We start from the raw sequence: 23,739 nt of genomic DNA, 5'->3' as shown, positions 1-23,739 counted from the left end.
TTTTAAAACTTCCAGTTGTCATGTTGGTATGCCCCTAAAGTAAGAAATAAGACAGAAAATATTTTTTGTGATATATTTAAGACATAAAAATTACAACATTTACAAGAAAATAAAGTTTACCTATAATGCAACATTTTATGCATTAAACTGTGTAAAACCAGGTTTTCTGTAAAAGACCACTGTCTCTTTGAGGATCTTGAAACTTTCCAGAGCTAAAACTGTTAGCTGAAGAGCCTCAACAACATAGAAGAGTACAGCTTCCAGCATGCGTTTGTGCCTGCAACTTTCAGAAACATTTTGATCGGCAGCAAAAGCAGACATTCGCAGAAGAGCTAGAATTACTGTGTGTAATTCCTGACCTTCCTTCTCCCTATCCAGCAATGGGAAAGTACTTCCAATGCCAACAGGAAAGGCATTTTTATGCTTTGAAGATATACATTTTTTAAATATTTAAAAACATCTAAACTAAACAATGTAAAGCATGAACTTTCGAACTTTATGGAAGATAATTTCAACAACATGAATCATTTATATACAAGGGGTTGCTTGATTATCCAATTTATATTTGTTGCAATACTTCTCTCACTTCCTCAGTCACATTCCTCATTCACTGACAGAAATACTTTGGATTGATTTTTACTCCCCATATGCAGACCTGGGTTGAGTTTTCTGTGGTCCCCGGACATACACTGAATATTCTTTCTTTAGTAAGCAACCACTATAGCTATTGTGTCCAATGGAATGTTAGAACACATATCTGTTCTTGCATATGCTGAGTTTCCAAAATTCTCAGCCATGCTGCCAATAGAAAGAGGCTAAACGGAAGTGAGACACTTCATACAGAAAGTGAAAAATCAAATAGGGTGCCCCCCAAGTAATTAATTGTTTCAAAGCACTATTCGCTTTAAAGTTGATCAGGAATTAAACATATTGCCACCTCCCTGTGATGCCCATTACCACAAATTAAACGCACATTATTTATATAATTGCAATGTACGAGGGAGCTGCTTGCAATAGACAAGGAACACACCATCTATGAGGAAGGCACTATCTAAATAAATTTTATTTCATTGTCTGTTAGCATGCCTCAAGCCTCTGGTCGAACATGTGCACTTCTCTCCCCTTAAAAGTCTAACCTCTGCCTCACTGAATAATGTCACAGGAAAACTACTGGTTTTACAACTAAATTACAAAAATTCAAACACTGTAGCTTATGCTCCATCACCTTAGAAGGATCAGTAAAAAAGATAGTCTTGACTATTCTAACTCATTCCTTGCCAGCCTTTACCCTCAGTAAACTTTGTAGTCATCCAAAACTCTGCTGCTGGTGTCCTTCCTAACTTGCACCAAGTCCCGTTCACCCATCATCCCTGTGCTCGCTGACCCACATTGTCTCCTAGTTAAGCAAGGCCTCAATTTTAAAATACTTATTTTTGTTTTCAAATTGCTACATGGCCTCGCCCTTCCCTAACTTTGTACTCTCCTGTAACCCTGCAACCCTCCAAAATAACTGTGCTCAAATTCTGGCCTCTTGAACATCCTGATTTATTTGCTCCACCATTGGTGGCTGTGCCTTCAGATACCAAAGCCTTAAACTATAAAATTCCTCTCTAAACATCTTCACTGTTGCACTCTAGATAGCCAGGTGGTGACGTCTTTACACATAACTTATAAGCTTTTATTTATAGAGACACACATTACAAACGTGCATCTCCAAACCCAACAAACACAGTTTTAGTCTGCTATATATAGAAGCACGAGTGACTTGCCAGTTCATGCCCACCATCTGAATACAATTAAACATCCAATTAATTTACAATTAACATCTGCCTCTTTACCTCTCTTTCTTCCCTTAAGACGCTTCTTAAAACCTATCTCTCTTACCAAGCTTTTGGTCCTATGCTCTTAATACCTCCTTACGTTTCTCAATGTCAAATTTTGTTTCATAATACTTCTGTGAAGTGCCTTGGCACTTTTTACTACAATAATGTTAACTAGGTAATATTGATGGAAATTGGTTTATAGAAGTCACCCTCCTTTAAAAATTATTTTCTTCCCTTTCATTTTTTAATAGAATTTGCAGCATAGGCCATTTGGCTAACTGGTCTATGTTGATGTTTATGCCTCCTGTCACCCTACTTCATCTCACCATATCAACATAACCTTCTATTCCTTTCTCCCTCATGTAGTTATCTAGTTGTCCCTTAAAATGCATATCTGCTATTCACCTCAGTTATTCCATTTGTTAGCAAGTTCCACATTCTAACTAATCTAGGCAAAGAAGTTTAAATAAGTGAAGAATTTTCTTGGGTCTCCTCATACCATGCACTATTACCGACCGTGAAGGCAACTCGACTCAGAGCTCTGCAAATAATCCCTTGGGTAACACCACCTTTTAGATAAATCATGAATAAATTCAATAACTGCCAAAATTAGCCAAGATTAAAAGTAAAGCACCGAATAGAAATCTGGGTCAGAAAATATTGGAAGTACACAGCTAAAGGAGAGAGACAGGTTAATGTTTGGGTGGAGGCCTTGATCAGAACTGCTGTGGTCCTTGAATAAACACTTTTCTGTCAATTAATGATGTTGTGGAATGTTTACAGCACTATCTTATCCTGCACTGTGATAATGGAAAAAGTATATATGAGGCAAAAAGGAAAAAAATCTTTATAGTACTGACCAAATAAAGAGCAAAGTGCAGATATACTTAATATGTTCAGAAAGAGGCAGCCAATGGTTTTTTAAATCCAGGAGAAAGATGTTAAGTTATGCAAAGGTCATCTTGGCATATGAAAAGACATTGGAAAGACAAAGGGTAAGTTAAATGGCTCCAAAGTGATAAGGAAAGCAGAATGAGAATATAAGAATTCAGCAGCAAAGTTGGAGAAATGTAAAGCCTCCAAAGCTATTTTGTAGATTTCAACTTGTACCTAGTATAATTAAGCTCAAAGTGCAAGGAAGGCTACAAAATAAAAACAGTAAAATTATCATTGTGTGGTTCAAAGAAGAATTTCAGTAAGTGTTTTTACTGTGTTATAAACACAGAATTCATTACCCAGTGTCTCTGCTAGGAACACTAATGGGGTTTTCGAATCAAAACCTAACCTTAATCGAGGAAAATCACCAAGTAAATCTGACAGTCCAGATTAATTCAGTTGTGCTTTATATTTTATGCATGATGACTCTGCCTATTGCATTGTACATTTCATGTTGTGGAATTAATTTTGGCTATAGAGTTTACAGCACAGCCTGTCTTGTCCTGCGGTTCCAATGATGGAGAAAGGGTATGATATGAGGCAAAAACTTACCTAGAAGGAAGAAGAAGCGATGAAATATGCATACACTGAAACACATATTTGAAAATATTTCTGCCCCTGTTTGTTAGATATTTAGCTAATACCATGGAAGAGGATGAAGAGGAATACAAGTATGAAATCTTTCCATGGGCTCTTGGAAAGAAATGGAAGAAATTATTTCCAAATTTCTTAAAGAAAAGAGATCAGCTTTGGGCAAAAATCAGTTATAGGGCAGCTGTGAGCAAACGTTGCTGTGAGGAGGTAAGAATGACCACATATTAATGTCCATCACTTCACTGTAAGCATTGGCTTTTTGCATAGACACACATGTAATCTAACCTGGGTTGGTATTCTTTCTGCTGTTTGCTCGCCCATAAAATGCCCTAAATCTCAGCTGAAAACATAAGAACAGTAGGACATTCAGATAGATCATGGATGATCTGTATCTCAACTCCATGGGCTTGATTTTAAAGCCCCTCCGCCGTCGGGAACGATGGTGGGGGGCAATGAAGATCAGTTGGAGGCCTGCCACTGACCCCGACAGCCCCTTACCGATCTCAGCGGCAAGGCCTTGTTGTGGCCACCCCACCACTCGGCGATGGGACCTGCATTAAAATATGTAAATGCCTACTTACCATTCATCCCGCAGTGATTCTGCTATCATGTTGCTATCTTCATTCTTGCCGTTGACAATGCTCCTCCTTTGAATCCCTGTTTGGGGAAATGTGGCGCAACACCTGTGGGGAGGGGGGAGGTTTTTTTTCTCTGTGCAGGAGGGAGGGAGGGGATGGCAGTGCTGCGGATTGGTCGTAGGGGTGATGAGAAGGGGTAAAGGACAAAGGTACCGAACTTTGGGGAAGGGGTGGGGGGGAAGGTCAAATTCTCAATATTGGAAATCCAGGGGGAAAGATCAGGAATACTTGGAAATGCCATTGTGGGGATGGGAAAATGCATGGAAAGGTCATTTAATTCTGTTTTGTGAAACTTTAACTTATCTGGCCCTTTAACTTTTAAATGTCCATTGAGGGCTATAAGCCCTTTAAAAATGGCACCAGCTCCATTGTCGGCGACAGCTCGCCCGCCCCCACCACATCATCGTGGGGGGCGGGTGCCGCAACCATGCAAATGAGTCACCACGTTTGAAATCACGGTGCCTCTGTGACCTGGTGCCCATGCATGCGGGCCTCATTTTTTTACGTCTGCCTCCTCCTTTGGCGCCATTTAACCACCTTGGTTCCACATTCCTTAATACCCTTACCCAGTAAAAATCTATCAATCTCGTTTCAAATTTTTCAATTGACCTAGCCTCAACAGCTTTTTGGGGGAGAGCACTTCAGATTTCCCTTAAGCTCGGTGTGAATGTCTTTCCTGACATCCCCTCTAAACAGCCAGCTCTAATTTTAAGGTTATGTCCATTTGTTTTGGACTCCCCCACTTGAGGGACTAGTTTCTCTCTCAGTAGCAAATCCTTTTATCATCTTAAGCATCCCAATTAGATCACCTTATAATCTTCTCTCCTCAAGGGAATGCAAGCCTTTTCTATGCAGCTTGTTCTCATAATTTAACCCTTTTGGCCATGGTGTCATTCAGTTGAACCTGTGCTGCACTCCCTCCAAGGCCAATATATATCCTTCCTGAGGTACGGTGCCCAGAACTGAACACAGTACTCCAGATGTGGTCTAACTCGAGTTTTGCATGTATTGTTAATCTGCTTGAAGATCTCAGGCAGTGCTAGAATTCACCTGGTTGCCAAGAGATACCTTACTGTGATAAACTTGTTCTCAGTGCCTCTTATTCTCCCACAAAAGTATGGCTGAGAATAGGAATTTGTTGTCAAGAGCTATGGTCACAAACTTATGTTCCTGACACTACATGGAAGAGCATGTTGAACATCCAACATTCAATGCCATAGCAAAAGCAACTAAAATAAAGAATACCAAACAAGTTGGTGTGAAACCACACTTAAAGGCATTATTTAACTGAGGAAGGGGAAATATTTTGTGAGTTACCTTTTAAGCCAGAAGAGGGTTGTTTTTCTGTACCAAAATGGGAAAGTCGGGATGTTTTTCTTATGGAGGTTACTAGAGTCAGATGTCTTAGTTTAGAGAGAACACTAGGTACACTTGGCTGGGACACAGGTCAAGGATAGCTTATGTGTTCAAGTAATGAGAGTCCCACTTCCAATCTTTTTATGTTACTTTGATGTTTGTAAATTCAGTATAATAGATCACTCACTAAGTGTAGTCTTACTTATTCTCATTTAAGTAGTATCTCCAAATACAGCAGGTATATACCACTTCTGTCATGCAATTAAGTGTATCAACCAGCTTTACCTGAAGGAGAAAAAAAAGTGAATGGCAAACAAGAGGGAAAAAATGAAAATGCAGAGGGTTGGGGTGTGTGTAGCAAAAGCACAGTCAAAGAGAAATGCTTTGAAGAAACTTTTAAAGGCAAAAAGAAAATGAATTCAGGCACAAAATTGGATAGTCATTGAAAACTGGATGCTGGGATCATCATGCGTGATTAACCCACGCCCGTTCCTTCTGATGCAGACAGCATGCAAACTTTGTGCTGCATGCTCATTAGCCTGATTGTAGCCTGCAGCAAGTGCTGAATGCACTCAGAAGGGGGTCCAAGTCCTAAAGCTAGCCTGCACCTCTTAAAGGTGGGGTGTATTCTGGCTGCATCAGGTGCTTGCCATGGCTGGGAAGTGTGTCCAAGTAGGAAGAACAATGAATAATGAAGCAACAGGACAGAGAGTATGCTCCAAGGTTCTTTCACACAGCACTGGAGGATTTGATGCAGGAGGAGGAGAGAGGTCCTATATCTACAGGAGACCAGGAAGACATCAAGACAGACACTGCGAAGGCAATGGGGACAGTTGTCACGGTCAATGCCAGCAGTGTAGCCCTGAAGACCTAGATGCAATGTCGCAAGAAATTCAATGACCTCACACAAGCAGTCAAGGTCAGCAAATGCATCTTCAAATGCCATATCCTTACAAATGGAACTACTCACCTCTCACTATTATATTCACCACACCTTCACTCACCTACAACAATCTCTTATCAATCACGATTCACGCCTCTCATTCATAGCTTCATCTCACGCTTAGCACTGCTGCAAGCCTTACACCTACATCTCACAGCTTGCACACATTGGCAGCTATTCATCCATGACTAGCACATTACCCAAACACATGGCACAACACTCAACTGACATACTTTCCCGCAACCTCTCTCTTGCAGGACAAGGTGGCACACAACTGCAGACTGCAGCACCTAACTGGCAGGGGACAGGCACAGCAGCATGTCCTCACCTGAGGGAGAAGACTGGGGCCATGGCCAGCAGCAGTGATGAAACCATCGAAGATGACGGTATGTTCATACCTAATCCTCCTTACACCCCACTTTCCCCTTATCCCACAATCTCTTCTGATTTACAATTTGCATATGATCTAAACATGCATCTCTTGCTTTCCCCCACCCCTCAGCGCAACTCTAGCCTTGTGCCTTTCTCCTTTCAGATAGCCAAGAACTGCAACCTGGCCAGGCAGCAGTACAGGACAAGAAGAGACTGATGATGAAGAAATACCGTCACTTGAGCTCACACTCTCAACCACCAGCTCAGATACTGACATTGTGCATATGTTAGAGGGTAGCTTAGAGGTGGAATCTGCACACTGTGAGACACCAGGCATGAGTGGCCTGCAGCCAGCACTGAGTGAAAAGGTAGTGCAGGTGCAAGCTCGCCAGAGGGCAAGGTCGCACACGAGTTCTGCTGCAGAGATCTCAGATGAGGACTTCAGTGGGGTGGCATACACAAAAAGGCTGATTGGTATGCACACAGAAATGCTTGATGCATTGGCAAGCTTGTTAAAAAGACTGCAGTCACTGTCAAGGAGCAGTCTGGCACAAACCTTTCTCAGGGCTTTGCACAGAACTGGAGCCCATCGTTTCCTGCATAGCCAACTCCATTACACTTGTGGATTCAACCATGATGCAGCTTCTGATGTCTGATGTTTTAGCTCCGTCACAGCATAAGAAATAGCTACCTAATCTCTTGAGTGCTGTCGTGGAAGCTAAGACTGAAGTATGCAAACTCAACCTTTTGCCATGCAGACTCATAGTATACATAGTTGCTTGCCTCCTCCCTTCCTGCTCCTCCTGTTCAGATGCTCATAGTATACTTGGTGGCAAAGACTATGGGCTCATGGTGATAAGGTTATGCAGGACGTAGCAGACTACTATGAATCATGACACGTGTTCTGGGAGTCTGCACGGCTCCCCCAAGTGGTTCTGCCAGCAGAAGCATTACTTAAACACCCCTGTGGTCTGCTTCATCACATTTCATGTGGCAGCATGGCCCCCATTACGTGCATGCTGTTCATGTGCATCTGGCTTGCACACAGGAGTCATGACCCATGTAGTTAGCGGTTAGCCCTTGCCATCCAGTAGCCACCTCTGGTTTCTCATGGTGGCTCAAATGCTGATGGTACAGCAGGCTGCTGCAGAATGAAGACATCATAATTACTGCCAGGATTTTTAAAAAATGCATTCATGGATGTGAATCTTGCTGGCAAGGCCAGCATTTGTTTCTCAACCCTAATTGCCCTTTAGTAGGTGGTGGTGAGCTGCCACCTTGAACCGCTGCAGTCGATATGATGGAGAAACTCGCAAAGTGCTATCAGGTAGGGAGCTCCAGGATTTTGACCCAGAGACAGTGAAGCAACAGGGATATAGTTCCAAGTCAGGATGGTGTATGGCTTGGTGGGAAACTTGCAGGTGGTGGTGTACCCATCTGTCTGCTGCCCTCGTTCTTCTAGGTGGTAGAGGTTGCAGGTTTGGATGGTGTTATCGAAGGAGCTTTGGCGAGTTGCTGCAGTGCATCTTGTATATGGTACGTACTGTTGCCACTGCGCACCGGGTGGTGGAGGGAGTGAATGTTTAGGGTGGTAAATGGGGTGCCGATCAAGCAGGCTGCTTTGTTCTGGATGGTGTGAAGCTTCTTGAGTGTTGCTAGAGCTGCACCCATTAGGCATACGAACATACAAATTAGGAGCAGGAGTATGCCACTCAGCCCTTCGAGCCTGCTCTGCCATTTAATAAGTTCATGGCTAAAGTGATTACTCCACATTTCCACCTACCCCTGATAACCTTCCACCGTCTTGCTTATCATGAATCTATCTACCTTTGCCTTAAAAATATTCAAAGACTCTGCCTCCACTGCCTTTTGAGGAAGAGAGTTCCAAAGTCTCACGACCCTCTGAGAGAAAAAAATTCTCCTTATCTCTGTCTTAAATAGGCGACCCCTTATTTTTAAACAGTGACCCTTAGTTCTAGATTCTCCCACAAGGGGAAACGTCCTTTCCACATCCACCCTGTCAAGACCCCTCAGGATCTTGCATGTTTCCATCAAGTTGCCTCTTACTCTTTTAAATTCCAGCAGGTACAAGCCTAGCCTGTCCAATCTTTCCTCATAAGACAGCCCGCCCATTCCAGATATTAGTCCAGTCCTCTCTGTACTGCCTCCAACGTATTTACATCCTTAAATAAGGAGACCAGTACTGTACACAAGATGTGGTCTCACAATGACTGAAGCATAACCTCCCTACTTTTGTATTCCATTCCCCTCGCGATAAACAGTAACATTCTATTAGCTTTCCTAATTACGTGCTGTACCTGCATACAAACCTTTTGTGATTCATGCACGAGGACACCCAGATCCCTCTGCATCTCAGTGCTCTGTTTCCTGTTAGCTAGCCAATCTCCTATCCATGCCAATATGTTACCCCCTATACCATGAGCTTTTATTTTATTTTTATTTAGAGATATAGCACTGAAACAGGCCCTTCGGCCCACTGAGTCTGTGCCAACCAACAACCACCCATTTATACTAATCCTACATTAATTCCATATTCCCTACCACATCCCCACCATTCGCCTACCACCTACCTACACTAGGGGCAATTTACAATGACCAATTTACCTATCAACCTGCAAGTCTTTGGCTGTGGGAGGAAACCGGAGCACCAGGCGGAAACCCACGTGGTCACAGGCAGAACTTGCAAACTCCTCACAGGCAGTACCCAGAATTGAACCTGGGTCGCTGGAGCTGTGAGGCTGCAGTGCTAACCACTGCGCCACTGTGCCGCCCCCAGTGTGCCACTGTGCTGCCCATTTTCTGCAATAACCTTTGATGTGGCACCTTATCAAATGCCTTCTGGAAATCTAAGTACAATACATCCACTGGTTCCCCTTTATCCACAGCACAGGTAACTTAAAGATCTCCAATAAATTGGTTAAACATGATTTCCCTTTCTCAAAACCATGTTGACTCTGCCTGATTACCTTGAATTTTTCTAAATGCCCTGCTTTACCATCTTTAATAATAGCTTCTAACATTTCCCTAAGACAGATGTTAAGCTAACTGGCCTGTAATTTCCTGCTTTCTGTCTCCCACCCTTTTTGAATAAAGGAGTTATATTTGCTATTTTCCAATTTAATGGAACCTTCCCCAAATCTAGGGAATTTTGGAAAGTTAGAACTAACGCATCAAGCATCTCACTGGCCACTTCTTTTAACACCCAAGGATGAAGTCCATCAGGATCCGGAGACTTGTCAGCCCGCAGCTCCAACAATTTGTTCAGTACCACTTCCTTGGTGATTGTAATCTTCTTGAGTTCCTCCCTTCCATTTCCTGACTAATAGCTGATACTGGGATGTTACTTGTATCCTCAATAGTGAAGACTGATGCAAAATATCTGTTCAATTCATCTGCCATCTCCTTATTATCCATTATTAATTCCCCAGACTTGCTTACTATAGGACCAATGTTCACTTTGTTAACTCTTTTCTTTTTTAAATATCGAGAAACTCTTACTATCTGTCTTTATATTTGTAGCTAGCTTTCTGTTTTCCTCTCATTTTACCTTCCTTATCAATCTTTTAGTCATCGTTTGCTTCTTTTTATATTCTGTCCAATCTTCTGAGCTTCCTCCCATCTTTGCGCAATTATAGGCTTATTCTTTAAGTTTGATACTATCTTTAACTGTTTGAGTTAACCATGGATGGCGGGTCCCACCCTTGGAATTTTTCTTTCTCATTGAAATGTATCTATTCTGCGTATTCTGAAATATCTCTTTAAATGTCTGCTGCTGCATCTCTATTGACCTATCCCTTAACCTGAATTGCTAGTTCACTTTAGCTAGCTCTGCTTTCAGGCCCTCATAATTGCCCTTATTTAAGTTTAAAATACTAGTCTTGGACTCACTCTTCCCTCGTCAAACTGAATGTAAAATTCAATCATATTATGATCGCTGTTACCTAGGGGTGCCTTAACTATGAGGTCATTATTAATCCTATCACATTGCATAATACCAGGTCTAGTATAGCCTGTTGTCTGGTTGGTTCCAGAATGTATTGTTCCAAGAAATTATCCCGAAAACATTCTATGTACTCCTATCTAGGCTACCTGTGCCCGTCTGATTTTTCCAGTCTATATGTAGGTTAAAATCTGTTTATCATTTCCCATATTAATACCTTTCTCTCTTGCCTTGTCTGTACTCCTTGATTTACCATATCTTCCCAAATTTGATCCCTTGCCCCCACTATTCAGTTTAAAACCCTCTCTACTTCCCTAGTTATGCGGCTCGCTAGAACACCAGCGTCAGCACGGTTCAGGTGGAGACCGCCCCAACGGCACAGCCACCACTTTCACCAGTACTGGTGCCAGTGCCCCATGAACCAGAACCCACTTCTACCACACCAGTCTTTAAGCCACGTCATTATTATTATTTCCTTAGTACCCTTTCCTAATCTTATTTGCCCTAAGTCAATTTGCACATGCCTCAGGTAATAATCCAGAGATTATTACCTTTGAAGTTCTGCTTCTTACTTTGGTGCCTAGTTCCTCTTACTGATTAGGCAGAACCTCTTTCCTTGTCCTGCCTATGTCATTGGTACCTACATGGACCACAATGACTGGATCCTTCCCCTCCCACTGTAAGTTCCTCTCCAGCCCTGAGCAGATGTCCTGAACCCTGGCACTGGGCAGGCAACACAGCCATCTGGACTCTTGCTGTTTGCTGCAGAGAAAAGTGTCAATCCCCTTAACTATACTGTCCCCTACTACCACTGCATTCCTTTTTTTCTCCCTCCACTCGAATGGCTTCCTGTTCATTGGTGCCATGGTCAGGTTGGTCATCCACCCTGCAGCCTCCACTCTCATCCAAACAAGCTGAAAGAACCTCAGACCTGTTGGACAATCACAAAGGCTGAGGCTTCTGCACTCCTGCCTTCTGGGTCCCCTTACCTGCCTCAGCTGCAGTCACACTTTCCTGTCCCTGATCAATGACCAAATCAGAAGACCCGATCCTAAGGCATGTGACTGCCTCCTGGTACAAAATGTCCGGGTAACTTTCCCCCTCCCTGATATGTCACAGTGTCTGCAGCTTGGACTCCAATTCAATGACTCTGAGCCGAAGCTCTTCGAGCCGCAAACACTTACTGCAGATGTGTTTGCCCTGGATCACACTGGCATCCAGGAGCTCCCACATGCTGCAGCCGTGACGCATCACCTGTCCTGCCATCCTCAATGTGTTTTAATTAAGTACTTAATTATTTTGTTCAATTATTTTATTTTCCTTTTTTATATATATTTTATTAAGCTTACCACTAGTTCTTTTACTATTTTAAACATAAGGATTAGAACGGACTTTAAGTGGAGAGTATTCCATCACACTCCTGACTTGTGTCTTGTGGATAGTGGATGGGATTTGGCCAGACAGGAAGTGAGTTACTCAGGAAGATGCCAGACATTAACCTCCACGATGCACTGTGTATGATTTTGCACCAGCTGGACGTTGTGAGAATGGTATCCGTTCCAGATGTGGTACATCTATGAATTTACGTGCTGTGCCCGCAAAGCAACGTGTCTCCAGTCAATGACACCTTGCCCAATGGGGAAGCCTGCTATCCTGGCTAACTGTATGATTGCTCTACCTACTTTTCTTTGGAATGAAAGGTAAAATCTCTGCACACAAAGGCTCAGTGACCTCCCTCATTCAGTAATGGATGGCAAACTGTGACATGTTGAAAATAATTGCCTGGTTCAGCTTAGAAGGAGCCTGATGCAAAAAAAACTCAAGGCTACAGTCACCTTCACAGTCACTGGCAATGCTGTCCTCGGGGAGACAGATTTCAGTGAGCACCCCTGTAGTGAAGTAGAGATGTTGTTTAGACTGTTCCTCACTGAGATTGAGATAGGAGAAATATTCCCTGAAGACTGTGGGTAGATATGGTTTCCTGATAAGAGCCCTTCTCCTCTTCACCCTCCCTCCTCTTGTCCTCCTCTGTGTCCCTTCTGTCTCCCTGTCACATTGCAGGTCAAAAGAGATAGAAACTGCTGCGCCCATGACAGGGAGCAAGCGGGCCAGCAGAACCCTTGAAATCAGAACTAAGGCCTTCACCATGTGCCACACCACTCCTTGTAGATTTCACCAACTTCAAATAGCAGTTCAAACCACCAAACACTTTTACTCAGCAGCAGCCAGTAGAAATCAATCAGCAACTAAACTGAAAGTAGTTGATGATCCCTAAATAGCGCTGGGGGTGGTACTTCTTGCAGCTGAATGCGTGTTCAAGTATGCAAGATTAAGAGAGGGTGTTAGCTGGAGCGTTCAGGTCGAAAATGATATTGCAAGCATCAAACCAACGTTACATACTGACTGACGTCATCGCGATCAGCATGCGTCCACTGCACGCTTCCAGCACCTGCACAAGCGAACCACCCAAAATGGTGTCCAGTGAGGCCTGCACCAGAATTGCACATGTGGCACAAATGCCATTTTGTTAACAAAATGACACCCGTGGCACTAAGCAGTGGAATTTTGTAGAACTTGTATTTATGTAACACCTTGTCACATCTGTCAGGATGTCCCATTTAATTACTTTTTGAATTGGAGTCACTGATGTTATTTCGTTGAATATGGCAGCCACTCTACACATCAAGGTTCCACAAACAGCAATGAGACGAATGACCAGTCAGTCTGCCTTTGGTTAAAGGTAGAATGTTGGCCAAATGTGGAAGAATCACCCTTCTATTCTTAAAATGATGCCAAGATGATTTTTTAAATCAACCTGAGCTGGCTCTGTTTAGCTTCTCATCCAAAGGCTAGTAAACTATGTACTGCACCATCAGCGAATTTTGTTCTCAGTTACAGGATTGTGCTTTGAATCCACAACCTTTTGAGTCAGAAATGGGAGTGCTATCAATTGACACAGAGAGCAGTGCAGTGGTTAGCACTGCAACTGCACAGCTCCAGCGACCCAGGTTCGGTTCTAGGTACTGCCTGTGCGGAGTTTGCAAGTTCTCCCTGTGACCGTGTGTGTTTCCACTGGGTGCTCTGGTTTCCGCCCACAGCCAAAGACTTGCAGGTTAATAGGTAAATTGGCCATTGTAAATTGCCCCTAGTGTAGGTAGGAGGATGGTGGGGATGTGGTAGGGAATATAGGATTAATGTAGGATTAGTATAAATAGATGGTTGGCACAGACTCAGTGGGCCAAAGGGCCTGTTTCAGTGCTGTATCTCTCTATGACTCTTAATTGTGCCAGGCTGACACTTGAAAGGAAAGGAAATGGCAAGGTGAAGGAGATTTTATACAAAGCTTTCCCTGAGCTATTCCCCTATTTTTCATGCCAACCTAATGTAGAAGCAATTACTAGGTTTTAAAAGTTTGGTTTAAAGAAATCAGTTTAATAAAGAAAAAGTAGTGGAGAAATCAATGACACTAAGTGGCAACAAATCCCCTGGACTTGATGACCTGCATCCAAGGTTTTTAAAACAGGTAGCGCCAGAGATGGTGGATGCGTTGATTTTAATCTTTCAGAATTCCTTAGATTCTAGAGCAGTTCCCAAGGATTGGAAGGTAACAAACATAACCCAACTATGTAAGAAAGGAGAGAAAGCGGGGAACTATATGCCAGTTAGCCTAACATCAATAGTAGACAAAATGCTAGTATCTATTATGAGAACACTTATAAAATCATAATATGAGTAAGCAGAGTCAACTTGAATTTATGAAAGGGAAATTATGGGCTGAATTTTACGACCCCCAAAGAGCGGGGGGTGGGGGGGTGGAGAGGGGGGTGTAAATTGGAGTGAGAGGCTCGGGGGGGGGTCCTTCCCAGCCCGCCCCAGGCCAATCAAGGCCCTTAAATGGCCTGTTAACGATCACTTAAGGGCCTCCACCCAAGACGATGGCGATTTTACCTTTGGACGGTCGTGCGGCCTAGGCCCAAGAGAAGCTCCCTGACAAAAGCAGGCAGCTTTCTGATGGCCTGTGGGGGGCCCTCATGATCAGGCACATTGTGCCTGACAGAGAGCTGTCCCCAATGCCCCAACCACCCCCAACACGCCCGCGTCCCCGCCCGACCGATTGCCCCGGCGAAGCCCCAGAAACTTACCGGTTCTCCGGGGCTCCCCAACATCTTCTGTCTTCAGCTGGGGTGTATTCCCAGGAGTGGCCACCACTCCCGGTGGCACTGCTGGGACTAAGACCTGCCAGCCCGCTAATTGGGATCTACCTAGAATAAGGCAGTATGTTGAAGGCTAATGGTATGCCTTTATCGCAAGAGGATTTGAGAACAGGAGTAGTGAAGTCTTTCTTCAGTTGTATAGAACCTTGGTTACACTGTACCTGGAGTACTGTTTGCAGTTTTGGTCCCCTTACCTTAGGAAGAATATTATTGCCATCGAGGGAGTGCAATGAAGGTTCACCAGACTTCTTCCCGGGATGGTGGGACTGTCCAATGAAGAGAGATTGGGGAAACTGGGCCTGTGTTCTCTAGAGTTTCTCAGAATGAGAGGTGAGCTGATTGAAACCTACAAAATACTTAAAGGGATAGACAAGGTAGATGCAGCTAAGACGTTTCCCCTGGTTGGGGAGTCTAGAACCAGGGGGTACAATTTCAAAGTAAGGGGGATGCCACTTAGGACAGAGATGAGGAGAAATTTCTTTTCTAAGAGGGTTGTGAACCTTTGGAATTCTCTACCCCAGAGGGCTGTGGAAGCTCAGTCATTGAGTATGTTTAAAATAGAGATTGACAGATTTCTAAATACCAATGACATAAAGGGATATGGGGATAGTGTGGGAAAAAGGCATTGAAGTGGATGATGGGCTATGATCATATTAAATGGCAGAGCACGCTTGATGGGCTGAATGGCCTACTCCTTTGTTCCTATGTACAGATGATTAAGAGTCGGGTACCAGTTGTACAAGAAGTTCTTAAAATGACAGTGGCTCCAGGCGATTTAGATATTACACTGTTTATATGAAGTGATTTCATCAGGAGAATGAGGAAGATTGCAGCAACAATGAGTAATCTGCCATTACCAACAGCCTTATTCACTCCTTCACCTCACTTGGTACCTCAATCAGGAACAAATCTGTAATATGTACATTGCATAAAACAATTGAAGGAATTTTAGATATGTATGGTGTAGCTCAGTGATTTCTGGACCACATAAATCTACATGTAAAACAATTTTGTTTTGATAGGTTATGGCAATTGCTCCATCTCATTACATCTGGCAACGGGGAAGGCCATTGCATCACAGTGGTGCCATCAGAAGATACACACGAAATGAAGTCAAAATACCTCGGGGTCCATGTGACACACCAGTTCATTGTTCGCTCTGTGGCCAGAAAGAGGGTTTCCTTGGCATGCATATATCATCCTCCTCCTCTTGTGAAAGTCTGATAATAACTAAAAAAGACTTGTATCGGGGTAATCCTGAGCAGCATTCCGTTGACATGGAGCCTAATACCTACTATTCCACAACTGGTAAGAATACTCTGTCATGAAGAATTTTCATGTCCTCATCAAAGTGAGGGATGGGATCATAGAAACTTCAGCACAAAAGGGGATCAGGAGCCTTTAGCACTTCCGCTAGTGCTAGCTCCACATCACAACAGCTACTTCCATTTATGTCATGCCTTTACTGTAGTAAAATGTCCCAACATGCTTCATAGGAGTATTATCAAACAAAGTTTGACACTGAGCCACATATTAGGACAGGTTGCTCAAAGTGGTAGGTTTTGAAGAGTGTTTTAAAGAAGAGAGAGGCGAAGAGGTTTAGGGAGGCAATTCCAGAACATAAGACTGTGGCAGCTGAAGGCATGGCCACCAGTGGTGAACACTCGGGGGTGCTCAAGAAGCCAGAATTGGAGGAGCAGAGATATCTTAAGAGGGTTGTGGTGCTGGAGGAGATTACAGAGATAGGGAGGAACGAGGCCATGGAGGGATTTCAAAAAAAGGAGGAAAATTTTAAAATCGACGCTTTGCCAGACTGGGAGCCAATGTAGCTCAGGGAGCACAGGGGTGATGGGTGAACGGAACTTGTAACGTTAGGATACAGCAGCAGAGTTTTGGATGAGCTCAAGTTTATGGAGGTGCAAGGTGGGAAGCCAGCCAGGAGAGCATTGAAATAGCTGAATCTAGAGACAACGAAGGCATGGTTGAAGGTTTCAACTGCAGATGAGCTGAAGTAAAAATCAATATGATGTCAAAAAGGCTTCTTCAGCTGAATGCTGGGATCATGGCTTCTAGCCTTTTGGCTCTGCACAAAGTGCATAAGAAGCTCGACCTATAGCTGATTATCAACAAACGTATGCAGCTGAGTAAACCACCAACAAACACACCAATGTGCTAGAAACAATTATGCATGCACCACCAAGCTATATAATCAGGGTAGTCCTAACGCACACAGCACTTGCCAAATGCCACAGGTGGCCATCGGCACGCTTTTTTCTATGTGTATTGGAATTTACTGTCTTTTTTGGCAGTCTGACTTCTCAAAGGGGAGATTAAATTACAAAACTGATATATAAATTCACTACTGATACAGGTGCAACAGATACAGAGGCTACATGCAAATCTGTAGCTAGAATACAAATGCACTTGCAAGGAGGACCATAATCAGTCAGGCTGGGCAGCTACTCCCTTCTGAGAAACATTTGCTCATCTTTTTAGCCAAGGTCTGTGAAGCAAGCTAATTGAAGGAACTTAACTGACAAGTTTCTCTCTTTAACCTCCCATGATTTGGTTTGTAGCTGCTCTGTTATTTGGAGTAACTTCAGTTACTGTTAGTTCTTGATTTTGTAAGTGATTCTAATTAAATAAACTTCTGTGGTAGTTTAGATTAAACAAGCAGAAGCAAACACCGGTATTGAAAATGCCTGCAAAAGCTCATAAAGACAGTATCTAAGAGCTAGAATTACCCTGATTGCCCAGAAAGAAAATTCACATACTGATTACATAAAAGGTGCTTAAACTGGAGTCTGCACAGAAGCTGCGCAGACACGAGAAGAAAAAGAAATCCACAAACCCAAGGAGGAAAAACAGCATTCGTACAGGTTTGAGGCTACAGTAAAGGAGCGGCAGCTACCGAGTGTAATTTAACACCCATACATTTGGTTTGCAGTACAGGACAGTATATATACCTCTCATCAAAGTATGGATAGAATCCCATAAAGTGTAAAATCAGTAGGAGTTTCCATGTCCATGTTGTTAAGAGGTTTTATTAGGGAGTGACTTGCAGAATGAAGAAGTTGTGGTTGACTTAACTGAAAAAGAAGGAAGCTGTGACTGGAAAAGGGATCCCATCCTATGCTAAATCTGTGTAGTCAGCTGCAATCATCAATATAAATGAGTGGCTTACATGGCCACTTTCGAGGGCAGTTGAGAATCAACCAAAATGGTGTGGGAATGGAGTCATACACAGGCCAGACAGTAAGAACAGCAGGCGTCCTTTCCTTAACGTTATTAGTGAACCAGTTGGCTTTTTTATGACAATCTAGGAGCTTCATGCTCTTTTTTTTTTAACTGGTAGCAAGTTTTTACCTCCTGATTTTTAACAATAAATTCAAATTCTCAACTGGCATGGTGGGATTTGAACTCTCATTCTCTGGATTTAGTCCAAACCTCTAGATTATTAATCCAGTAATGTAACAACTATGCTGTAGTATTGTGTTTAAATTTGAACGATGAAAACTGTGCATGAGTGGGCAATAAAGCTGGCTGGAGGATAAAAGGCATGCTTATTGATGACATTAATGGTTGTCCATCGTGTTTTTCTCACCTGGAGACTGCCTAGTTTTATCTCAGATCAGTTACTGTTCTTTATTAATAATAGTTGACTAAATCAGTGGTCAAAGTCAAATTTATATGAGCTTGTTTCTGTCCATTATCCAAAGTTAACATTTTATCTGTGTAGGTGAATTCTGTTAGGTAATTATGTGGGTCACAAACTATCAACCAGTAAAAGTATAAATCTTTTATACAATTGCACAGGCACTTGAAGAGGTTTGTGTTCATTAAGGAGAAGCCAGCACGGATATGTAAAAGGCGGATCATATTTAACTAATCTGAATTTTTTGATGAAGTAACAGAGAAGTTTGATGAAGGGAATGCTCTGGATGTTGTCTATATGGATTTTAAGGAAACGTTTAACAAAGTATCATATTAAAGGCTGGATAACAAAATTGAGGGTCATGGAATAGGAGGTTCTGGATTAGGTTGGATAAAAGAAAATTGCCTTAAGGACAGAAACCAGCAAGTTGTGGTAAATGCTTGTTTTTCAGACTGGAGGATGGTAGATAGTGGAGTTCCCCATAAATATAAATAACTTGGTTATTGGAATACAGAGCAAAATTTGCCGATACAGGACATCAATAGGCTAGCTGAATGGGCAGACAAGTGGCAGATGGAATTTTAATACATTAATAATTAAAAAGCAGAACCAAAAAGGTATTAATCTCCGGATTACTACCTGAGCCACGAGCTAATTGGCACAGGGTCAATAAGATTAAAGAGATAAATGCATGGCTCGAAGATTGGTGTGGGAGAAATGGGTTCAAATTCATGGGACATTGGCACCAGTACTGGGGAAGGAGGGAGCTGTTCTGATGGGATGGGCTCCACCTGAATCATGCTGGGACCAGAGTCCTGGCGAATCGCATAACTAGGGCTGTAGATTGGTCTTTAAACGAAATAGGGGTGGGGGGGAGGGTTCAGTTGCATGGAAAGTTAGGAAGTCAAAGCTAAAGGAGAAGGTAGGAGTGCAGGTTAGTGATGAGGCTGATTGTTACCAGAAAATAAAAGGTCGGGACAGAATGTGTGAACGTCATATTGCACCAAGGAATCGTACAAGGGTAGGGGAATTTGATAATAGAACAAACTTAAAGGCTTTGTATCTGAATGCACAAAGCATCTGGAATAAAATTAATGCGTTAACAGTGCAAATAGAGACAAATGGTTATGATTTAGTGGCAATTACTGGGACGTGGTTGCAGGGAAACAGGTTTGGATATTGAATATCCAAGGGTACTCAGTATTTCGGAAGGATAGGCAGGAAGGAAAAGGAGGTGGTGTAGCTTTATTAGTAAAGGTGCTGTAGTGAGAAATGATATAGGCACTGGAGATCAAGACGTAGAATCAGTCTGGGTAGAAATAAGAAATAGCAAGGGAAAGAAGTCCCTGGTGGGAGTAATCTATAGGTCCCCAAACAGTAGTTCTGCAGTGGTTCAAAGTATAAACCAGGAAATACTGGGGGCTTGTAAGGTACTGCAATAATCATGGGTGATTTTAATATGCATAGAGACTGGATTAATCAAATTGGCAACGGTATCCTCGAGGGAGATTTCATTGAATGTATTAGAGATTGTTTTTTGGAGCAATATGTTGTGGAACCAGCCAGAGAGCAGGCTATTCTAGATTTGGTATTATGTAATGAGGTGGGATTAATTAATGATCTCATAGTTAAGGATCCTGTTGGGAAGAGTGATCATAGCATGATAGAATTTCACATTCAGTTTGAGGGCGAAAAACTGGAGTCCCACACTAGCGTTCTGGAGTTAAACAAAGGTAATTACATAGGCATGAGGACAGATTTGGCCCTAGTGGACTGGGCAGGAAGACTAAAAGGTAGGACAGTTGATGAGCAGTGGCAGATGTTTAAGGAGATATTCAATTCCTCCCAACTAAACTATGTTTCAGAGAGGAAGAAATATTGTAAGAGGGGGAAAAACATCCATGGCTAAGCAAGGAAGTTAAGGATAACATAAAGACAAAAACTAAGGCACACCATATTGCAAAGGCCAGTGGCAGGCTGGAAGATTGGGAAACTTTTAAAGATCAACAAAGGGTTACTAAAAAGGTAATAAAAAGAGCAAAGGTAAATTATGAAAGAAAACTAGTGCGAAATATAAAAATGGATAGCAAAATCTTCTATAAGTATATAAAAGGGAAGAGAGTAATTAAAGTGAATGTTGGTCCCTTGGAGGATGTGACTGGGGAGTTAATAGTGGGGAACACAGAAATGGCAGAGACACTAAATCAGTATTTTGCCTCAGTTTTCACGGTGGAGGATACCAGTATCATCCCAATAGTAACAGGTAATGCAAAGGTTATAGAAAGGGAGGAACTTAGAACAATCATCATCACTAGGGAAAAAGTACTGAGCAAACTATTGGGATTGAAGACAGACAAGTCCCCAGGGCCTGATGGCTTACATCCTAGGGTCTTAAAGGAAGTGGCAGCGGAGATAGTGGATCCATTGGTTATAATATTCCAAAATTCCCTGGATGCAGGAAAGGTTCCAGTGGATTGGAAAAAAGCTAATATAACGCCCTTATTCAAAAAGGGAGGGAGGCAGAAAGTAGGAAACTATAGACCAGTTAGTTTAACATCTGTCATTGGGAAATTGTTAGAATCCATTATTAAGGAGGTAATAACAGGACATTTAGAAAGTTAAAACGCAATCCATCAGAGTCAGCATGGCTTTATGAAGGGTAAATTGTGTTTGACTAATTTGCTAGAGTTCTTCGAAGATGTAACAAGTGGATAATGGGGATCCTGTAGATGTAGTATATCTGGAATTCCAGAAGGCATTTGATAAGGTGCTGCACAAAAGGTTAATACACAAGGTAAGATCACTTGGGGTTAGGGGCAATTTATTAGCTTGGATAAAGGATTGGCTAACCAACAGAAAACTAGAGAGTCGGATAAATGGGTCCTTTTCTGGTTGACAAGATGTAACTACTGGGGTGCCACAGGGTTCGGTCCTCGGGCCCCAACTATTTACAATCTATATTAATGACTTGGATGCAGGGATGGAAGGTACTATAGCCAGAGTTGCAGATGACACTAAAATAGGTGGGATAAAGAAATAAGAAATTTACAAATGGATATGGATAGGTTAGGTGAATGGGCCAAAATTTGGCAGATGGAGTTTAATGTGGATAAGTGTGAGGTTATCCATTTTGGTCGGAAGAATAGAAAGGCAAATTATGATCTAAATGGAGAGAAACTTCAGAGTGCTTTGGTGCAGAGGGATCTGGGTGTTCTCGTGCATGAATCACAGAAAACTAGCATGCAGGTACAGCAGATAATAAGAAAGGCAAATAGAATTTTGGCATTTATTTATTTAAAGGAATAGAATAGAAAAGTCGGGCAGTGTTGCTGCAAGTGTACAAGGCACTAGTGAGACTGCACCTGGAGTATTGTGGATAGTTTTGGTCCCCTTACTGGAGGAGGGATGTAGTTGCATTGGAGGCAGTTCAGAGGAGGTTCACTAGATTGATTCCAGGAATGAGGGGTTTGCCTCATGAAGAGAGATTGAGCAGTTAACACCTTTACTTGCTAGAGTTTAGAAGAATGAGAGGAGATCTAATTGAGGTATACAAGATGATTAAGGGGATTGACAAAGTAGACGTAGAGAGAATGTTTCTTCTGGTGGGGCAATCTAGAACGAGAGGTCATAGTTTTACGATAACATTCAGAAAGGGGAGGGTGAACAGCCAGTTGTCGTTGTGCACATAGGCACCAATGATATAGGTAAAAAACGGGATGAGGTCCTACAAGCAGAATTTAGGGAGTTAGGAGCCAAGTTAAAAAGTAGGATCTCAGAGGTAGTAATCTCAGGATTGCTACCAGTGCCACGTGATAGTCAGAGTAGAAATGAAAGAATAGTCAGGATGAGTGCGTGGCTTGAGAGGTGGTGCTGGAAGGAGGGGTTCAGATTTTTGGGACATTGGGACCGGTTCTGGGGGAGGTGGGACTATTACAAATTGGACGGTCTACACCTGGGCCGGACCGGAACCAATGTCCTTGGGGGTGCTTTTGCTAACGCTGTTGGGGAGGGTTTAAACTAATGTGGCAAGGGGATGGGAACCAAATGAGGAGGTCAGTGGACAGTAAGGAGGTAGTAACTAAAGCCTGTAAGGAACTAGATAATGAAGTCAGTGTGACTAAGGGAAAGAGTAGACAGGGAGCAGATGATGAACGCAAAGGGACTGGTGGTCTGAGGTGCATTTGTTTTAATGCAAGAAGTGTAGTAGGTAAGGCAGATGAACTTAGGGCTTGGATTAGTACCTGGGAGTATGATGTTATTGCTATTACTGAGACTTGGTTGAGGGAAGGGCATGATTGGCAACTAAATATCCCAGGATATCGATGCTTCAGGCGGGATAGAGAGGGAGGTAAAAGGGGTGGAGGAGTTGCATTACTGGTCAAAGAGGATATCACAGCTGTGCTGAAGGAGGGCACTATGGAGGACTCGAGCAGTGAGGCAATATGGGCAGAACTCAGAAATAGGAAGGGTGCGGTAACAATGTTGGGGTTGTACTACAGGCCTCCCAACAGCGAGCGTGAGATAGAGGTACAAATATGTAAACAGATTATGGAAAGATGTAGGAGCAACAGGGTGGTGGTGATAGGAGATTTTAATTTTCCCAACATTGACTGGGATTCACTTAGTGTTAGAGGTCTAGATGGAGCAGAATTTGTAAGGAGCATCCAGGAGGGTTTTCTAGAGCAGTATGTAAATAGTCCAACTCGGGAAGGGGCCATACTGGACCTGGTATTGGGGAATGAGCCCGGCCAGGTGGTTGAAGTTTCAGTAGGGGACTACTTTGGGAATTCCGTAAGTTTTAGAATACTCATGGACAAAGACGAGAGTGGTCCTAAAGGAAGAGTGCTAAATTGGGGGAAGGCCAACTATACCAAAATTTGGCAGGAGCTGGGGAATGTAGATTGGGAGCAGCTGTTTGAAGGTAAATCCAAATTTGATATGTGGGAGGCTTTTAAAGAGAGGTTGATTAGCGTGCAGGAGAGACATGTTCCTGTGAAAATGAGGGATAGAAATGGCAAGATTAGGGAACCATGGATGACAGGTGAAATTGTGAGACTAGCTAAGAGGAAAAAGGAAGCATACATAAGGTCTAGGAGGCTGAAGAAAGACGAAGCTTTGAAAGAATATCGGGAATGTAGGACCAATCTGAAACGAGGAATTAAGAGGGCTAAAAGGGGTCATGAAATATCTTTAGCAAACAGGGTTAAGGAAAATCCCAAAGCCTTTTATTCATATATAAGGAGCAAG

The 23,739-nt window shown here is 42.7% G+C and overlaps 1 protein-coding gene across 3 annotated transcripts in view; it reads left to right on the top strand.

The window, feature by feature from the left end:
• The window catches only part of spdya (speedy/RINGO cell cycle regulator family member A), a 79,788-nt gene that overhangs the window by 52,595 nt on the left and 3,454 nt on the right, over window positions 1-23,739 (top strand). For all 3 annotated transcript variants that reach the window (XM_068019509.1, XM_068019517.1, XM_068019525.1), the window contains exons 5-6: window positions 3,389-3,560; window positions 15,860-16,145. In XM_068019509.1, coding sequence (XP_067875610.1) covers window positions 3,389-3,560; window positions 15,860-16,145 — 458 coding nt within the window. The remainder of the gene's footprint in view (window positions 1-3,388; window positions 3,561-15,859; window positions 16,146-23,739) is intronic.

This window comes from Heterodontus francisci, chromosome 3, assembly GCF_036365525.1.
Source record: "Heterodontus francisci isolate sHetFra1 chromosome 3, sHetFra1.hap1, whole genome shotgun sequence".
Lineage (NCBI taxonomy): Eukaryota > Metazoa > Chordata > Chondrichthyes > Heterodontiformes > Heterodontidae > Heterodontus > Heterodontus francisci.
The sequence above is the reverse complement of the archived record's forward strand: the minus strand, read 5'-3'. Positions and strand labels throughout refer to the sequence as shown.